The 7,336-nt window shown below is 41.2% G+C and overlaps 1 protein-coding gene across 1 annotated transcript; it reads right to left on the bottom strand.

The window, feature by feature from the left end:
• Positions 1-1,641: 1,641 nt before the first annotated feature.
• DYNLT2 (dynein light chain Tctex-type 2) lies at positions 1,642-6,072 on the bottom strand. Its single transcript, XM_082215851.1, has 4 exons — positions 5,843-6,072; positions 4,776-4,985; positions 3,920-4,078; positions 1,642-1,856 (listed from the first exon to the last, which is right to left on the bottom strand). Exons 1-4 carry the CDS (start codon positions 5,921-5,923, stop codon positions 1,746-1,748), a joined length of 561 nt encoding a protein of 186 aa, XP_082071977.1. The 5' UTR covers positions 5,924-6,072; the 3' UTR covers positions 1,642-1,745.
• Between the last annotated feature and the right edge of the window lie 1,264 nt (positions 6,073-7,336).

The following is a 7,336-nucleotide window of genomic DNA, read 5'->3' as shown; positions in this document are numbered from 1 at the left end:
TTTAAGATATTAACGGATGCAAAGGAAAGAGGCGGATTTGCCCTGCCAGACCTTAAACTTTACTATGAATCAGCAGCTTTTTCCTGGTTGAAAGAATGGCTACTTCTGGAAAACGCAGACATTTTGGATTTAGAAGGTTTTAATAATGTATTTGGATGGCATGCATACTTGTGGTATGATAAGGTCAAAGCACATAAAGCATTTAAAAACCATATTGTCAGGAAAGCATTGTTTAATGTTTGGATAAGATATAAGGACCTACTGGAAAACAAAACCCCAAGGTGGCTGTCACCGATGGAAGCGAAAGCTCAGAAAAAGCTCAATATGGAGGTCAAATGGCCGAAATATTGGGAAATTTTGGAACAAGATGGAGATAGACTGAAACTGCAGAGTTTTGAGAAATTAAAAAACAAAGTGCGAGACTAGCTTCATTATTATAAGATAATGGAGGCATATAATTTGGACAAGAAAATTGGCTTCCAGGTGGAAAAATCAAAATTAGAAACAGAACTGTTAGAACCCAAAACTAAGATTTTGTCAAAGATGTATAACTTGCTGTTGAAATGGAATACTCAGGATGAAACGGTGAAATCTGCTATGATTAAATGGGCACAAGATGTGGGACATAACATTATGATGGCTGACTGGGAACAGTTATGGACCACAGGTATGAAGCTTACGGCATGTAATGCTTTAAGAGAGAATATTATGAAAATGACATACAGGTGGTACATGACAGCAGTCAAGCTTGCAAAAATCTATCATTTGCCCGACAATAAATGTTGGAAATGTAAAGAAACTGAAGGTACATTCCTTCACTTTGGTGGACGTGCCCAAGGATTAAGGCTTTCTGGGAGATGATATATAATGAAATGAAAAGGTATTTAAATATACCTTCCTGAAGAAACCGGAGGCCTTTCTCCTGGGCATAGTCGGCCAATTGGTGTTAAAGAAGGATAGAACTTTCTTTATGTATGCCACAACAGCAGCAAGAATACTTATTGCAAAGTACTGGAAGACACAAGATTTACCCACCCTGGAAGAATGGCAGATGAAGGTGATGGACTATATGGAATTGGCGGAAATGACTGGCAGAATCCGAGACCAGGGAGAAGAGTCGGTGGAAGAAGATTGGAAAAAGTTCAAAGACTATTTACAGAAATATTGTAAAATTAATGAATGTTAGAACGATGTTGGAGAGAAATTAAGTGGTTTTTAGCTGTAATTTTATAAGGGAATATGAAAAATGGATTATTAATAGGTAAAAATTTAATGTTACAATATTTTAAGATTAAAGACTAGGATAAACAAAGAGGGGAAGGATTTGCTGAACTAACAAACTGAATTGGAATACAAAAAAGGGAGGCGTGAGGAGGTCCGGGAAACAAGCAAATGAAAGATAAGTAATGGAAAGATTGAATTGTTTTTAACTACTTTTATTTTGTTTTTTTCTTTTTTCATTTTGTAATATTTTGAAAATCTTAATAAATATCTTAAAAAACAACAACTATATATCATAAAGACACCACAGTGAACGCTGTCTCTCATGCCAAAGAGATTGGGGTGACATGCAACAATACTATTAGTATCCAGGTTGTTGTAACAACCTCCTGTAAATTAAAGTCACTCAAACAGCATGTCGGTGGGGGGGGTAACCAATATGACATTTATTTGAGCAAAATATAGCATATGATTGTATAGAGCCACAGGAGTGTTCTCTTATTACAGTGGTTATTTGCGATAGGTCACTCATAATAGCAAGCAATGATCAGAGCTATTATAACAAAATCCTCAGTTTCATGTTGAGCTTGAACCCAGGTGTCCCTTGCAACATCCCAGACCCATCTGCTGGCAATCTAGAGTGGGGGAAAGAGAAAATAATTGAACAATTACCTCAACAAAAAATTGAAAACAATTACCTTTCTTGCAGCAGGAGATCTTGCACAAATGATCAACTCCTTTACGGACATTTTTTTTTTTACAAAATTATCTGTGAATTACAAGCACCACCATTTCAGAAGGGATCTTGAATAATTTCACCTGCAGATGGGCGTTAATTTGCATTTCCAAAATCAAGCTAAAGTAGTTTTAATAGCCCAAACAATCTTAAATTCTGATCACAGACTCATGAAATTATTTTGCAACATGCAGTCAAAATACATGAATCTCTTGGCTTCCATATACAATCATTTGCTGTAATGGGCCTTACATTAACTGGAAGAACTGATCCAATGTGCATCTCTGGCTCATAGCTTCTGCTTTAACAAATTAGCTAAAGGAAAGGGCACATACTGTACTACCCGGGACAGGTTGGGGTTGTGCAGAGTTGTTAAGGCAGAAGAGAGCATTGTTGGCTGCCCACTCTCCACCTTAGAGCAGATTTATGCCACAAGGTGCCATAGGAAGGCACTGGACATAGTAAAAGATCCATCGCATCCTGGTCACTGTCTCTTCGAGCTCCTGCCGTCGGGACGGAGATACAGGACGATGAAGACAAGAATGAGCCGTCTTAAGAACAGCTTCTTCTCCAGAGTGATCTCGGCCCTGAATGGGAAGCCTGGACTTTGAAAGTCATCTAATCTTCCTTGCTGTATTATACTGTATTGCTTTAATTAGTGTTTTTATAGTTGTTTTGGATGGAGCAGCCAAGTAATTTCGTTGTCCCCGAGAGGGGGCAATGACAATAAAGATATTATTATTATTATTATTATTATTATTATTATTATTATTATCATCATCATCATCATCATATCACAGTTACTTTAGTCCCCGAGAGGGGGCAATGACAATAAAGATATTATTATTATTATTATTATTATCATCATCATCATCATCATCATCATCATATCACAGTTACTTTAGGGTAATTTAGAAAAACGCAGGAGAAAGACACCTTGATAGTAGTTTATGGGAAGAGTAACAGTACAGAGAGTGGATGTGGGTCACAGCCACACCATGCATTTAGATCACATCGCTTCCCCCAAAGAATTCTGGGAACTGTGGTTTATCTCTGCAGGAAACCATGTGTATGGTATGGATATGACTATGGAGATGTTTTCCTCCTGCACTGTGGAAGTATTTTTTCCATATAGCATGTAATGAATGGAATTTATTTCTAAAATCGCTATAAGATGTCAGGATGGCTTAAAAATATATACAATACAAATTCCTGGGGGCTACTAATGAGCAAATAGCAGAGACTGGCCACCATCCGAATGCAAACTCCCAGGTACATCTAGCTAGCTCTTACTGGAAACTAAATGCTGGACTAGATGGGCTTTACTAATCTAGTAAAGTAACTTAATATTTCTATATAACTAGAGCATATTAACAGGTGATCTGTTTTAAATGTTTTAGGTGGTTTTTGGTGTGTGTGTGATGTAAACCACTTTGATTCTTTTGGTGAAATGGTGGCAATTTTATAAAAACACTTATTTTATGTTTATTGTTTATTTCTTTACAAACCACACATTCATATAGAATATTACTAGGTGGTCTGCAAACCAAAAACCACAGTATTTCAATATAAATGCCAAACACATCAGTAAGAGCTGGTTGGCAACGAGCCTTGGGTTTGAAAGGCCTGTCTGAATTATACAATTTTTAGAAGACATCTACAAACAAGCAAAAATGACTCCTGCTGAACCTCTATTGGCAAGAGCCCCACACGGCAGAGCTTGCTGCACTAAAGGCTCAGCACCTGGTAAAAGCCATCGGGGGGGGGCATGGGGGGGAATCACCAAAGGTGCCCCATCAGAAGACCTGTACAATTAAGTGGGGAGCATAAGGAGACAGGTGGTCCTGATGAGCTCTCGTCTGAGATGCACTATTCGACACAGCTACGGTGCAGAGGAATGAAGGATTTCTTAAGCAGTTAGGTTTTGGGAGGGGGTTGTAACAAGTGTATTTCTTTACTCACTTTTACTGACTGACCAGTCTTTTCCACGAGAAATACTTGGACCACATACTTGTAACGGTCATAGTTCAAATCCTTGACAGCTGCTAATAAATCTTCTGTGAGGCTTATACATATCGTGGAGCCATTCTGACCAGCATATTTAAAATCTTGAAGTTTGCTCTATTGAGAATTAAACACAGAGTTGCCGGTATTCATATAAAAAACATCTCTGTTGAAATTTTACACTCACTTTAACAAATATATATAACGATAGTTCTCCTGCTAATGAATTTTACAATTTCTTTTTTGTAATATTCATGTGAACACTCACACCCTAAATCTTGTACATTTTTGCAAACACAGTATTCAAATATTTTGTTTAGCTCAGTCAGTGAAACTACCTTAAGCAAAGTGTTCTTCCTAGAAGGTGTACTTCAGATTTTTATGCACAAAAACTTTTATTTTAAATGGAAAAGTCCACTACCACCTCCTGCACCCTTTCAGGTATTAAGATCAGCAGAGGGAACTCTCTTGGTAGTTCCACAGCCCTCAGAAGTTCTGGTGGTGGTGGCCTAGAAGAGGGCATTTTGTAACCTGCCCTGGTTTTCAAATTCATGTAAATATTCTCTTTGAGTACAAAGGTGGTACATAAACCAAGACCATTTGAATTGTTCCTTAAAATCAAAATGCATCATATTAACATATAATTAAAAAACTGAGACCGATACCTTTACTATAGTAAACAATAGTCTATTATAAACCAGTTTGCATGGTCAAATAAATTTTGAGGCATTGAGCAACTGCTAGTAGTGAGTTTGTATACCGTGTATAAAGTTTAGAAGCAGAACTAGTGCGTCATAACAAATCTTAACTCTACCTTTAAGATCTCTTCAGCTTTCTTCCTTATTACATGAGCCTCACATTTTCTATAGGGTTCCATTCTGTATGTGTTCGCATATTTTGGTCTTGCAAAACTAGCCTTGAACGCCAAGAGCTCATTTCTTGCTATATCTGTAATAGACTCATCATCTGGGTCTAAACCTGGAATCTCATGGCTTGAAGCTCTGTGTCTCCCAATCTGTGAAGGCTGGAATACCCCGTAATTAATTTAGGAATCACGTTATCACACTTTTAGGATTCATCATCATCATCATCATAAAGGTATAAGCATTATCAAAAAATAAGGCAAGGTAACAAAATTGTCCATTTGGCATTTACTGTCAACTCTTAACTTCTTAGCGAAAATTTATCTTCAATGTATTTATCCAGAGTTTCCAACACTGAAATCAATGGGGAGCTTTGTTTGTAGCAGGCAGAGGTAGACTCAGGCTGCATACACACTCAGACCCTCCAAGTGTCCCTAATTTGCCAGGGACAGTCGTGTATTTACAGAAGCCATTTCAGTTTCTGATTTGATCCCGGAATGACCCACTTTTCCTTGTTGTTGTTTAGTCGTGTCTGACTCTTCGTGACCCCATGGACCAGAGCACGCCAGGCACTCCTGTCTTCCACTGCCTCCCGCAGTTTGGTCAAACCCATCAGAGAAATGTTGGAGGGTATGGAGTTAGCCAACCCCCGAGCCATCTAAAGGCAGCCGTGTATAGGGAAGCTGCACAACGTTGCATGGAAGACAGAACCTGTGGCGTCTCAATACTGCTAGCTAGCATCTCACTGACTCCACAAGAAACACGTGTTAGCGTGTGGGTCGATCAGGACTCAAATCACCACTTAGCCATGAAGCTCACTGGGTGATCTCAGGGCTTAGAGGAGAACTATGTACGAAAAGTGAGATCAATCGATCAATCAATGCAATCAATAAATATCGCAGTAGGGAAAGTGCAGGGAAAGCTCATTGTGCGGAGCAGGGGAGAACGTTCTGCCCGGGAAGGCTCAACCAATCAAGGCGCATGCGCACTTTGGACAGCCGCGCTCCCCGCCGCTTACCCGACTCAGTTCACTGTGCTTCCTCGACGCCCCCGAGTGGTGAGAAGGGATACTACTCAGCCTTTTCCTGGTTTTGTCCATGGCTTTGTCCGTATTCGCTCAGGCAAAACGGGGCGGGGCGGAGGGCGGCAGCCGCTCACAAGCTTTCCGACCAAACCGCCTGATAGGACGAGCGTTGCTCGAAGGGTTTCCCTTCCTCGGTGACGTCACCAACCGCGACAGACGCGACCGGGAACTGAGAAGCTCGAAGGAATGGAGGTAAGTGTGTAGAGCTAGAAAGTGAAGAGTCGTACCCTCCGTCCGGGAAGAGAGCGCAAGGGCGGGAGGGCGGATATTTAACTCGCGTCCCCCTTGCTGCAACCTGTAGCGCTCCACCTGAGGGGCGAGGGCGTATATAGCTGCCTCTGCTTTCTTTTGACATGTGTGGAGATAGTAGCATAGTAGGTGGTTGTGCACACATACACCAAGCACAGACTCTTGCAAAGTAGGGGTCATAATACTGGACTGCACTGCAGGGCTGATGTAAGCCAGGGTTACAAATGCGGCTCACCGCATTTCCAAGGCTGGACTTTTAATACATGCTCACGTTATGCAAAATGCATCTGCTTCTTGTACAGTGGTACCTCGGGTTACATACGCTTCAGGTTACATACGCTTCAGGTTACAGACTCCGCTAACCCAGAAATAGTGCTTCAGGTTAAGAACTTTGCTTCAGGATGAGAACAGAAATCGGGCTCCGGAGGCGCGGTGGCAGCAGGAGGCCCCGTTAGCTAAAGTGGTGCTTCAGGTTAAGAACAGTTTCAGGTTAAGTACAGACTTCCAGAACGAATTAAGTACTTAACACGAAGTACCACTGTACTTCGTTATAAAATGCTACTGTTTGATGTGTTGTTTCTCAAACCAGCTTCACACCGACTGACTGACTGCAGTTCTTAAGCTGTTCCTAATCCAGTCTCTTGTCAAGTTGTGAACAATTGCATAGGGTAAAGAGATCTCGGCTCCATCAACACCCGCTGCTGCGTACACAGACAGAAATGAATTGGAACAGCCAGTGGGAAGAGCTGTCAAACAAACCAGAGAGAATGACAACTCCACTGTGCTCTAAGGTGGTCATACGAATACACAGTTGGTACAGTCAAACCTCAGTTGTCAAACGTAATCCATTCCGGAAGTCCATTTCGGTTTCCGAAATGTTCGAGAACCGAGGCGCGGCTTCCGATTGGCTGCTGGAGCTTCCTGCACTCAAACAGAAGCCATGTTGGACGTTTGGCTTCCGAAAAATGTTCGAAAACGAGAACACTTCTGGACTTTTGGCGTTCAGGAGCCGAAACGTTCCAAAACGGAGGCGTTCAGGAGCTGAGGTTTGACAGTACATAAATGTGGTATAAAGTAGGATAGCCAACCTTTGGCCCATCATATATTGCTGGACTACAACTCTCATCTTTGACTACTTGCCATGCTGGCTGGGGCTGATGGGAGTTGGGATCCAACAAC

The sequence above is a fragment of the Podarcis vaucheri genome (genome assembly GCF_965113315.1).
Source record: "Podarcis vaucheri genome assembly, chromosome: 3".
In the NCBI taxonomy this organism is placed as follows: domain Eukaryota; kingdom Metazoa; phylum Chordata; class Lepidosauria; order Squamata; family Lacertidae; genus Podarcis; species Podarcis vaucheri.
Note: the sequence above shows the minus strand (reverse complement) of the source record. Positions and strands in the feature narration are given on the sequence as shown.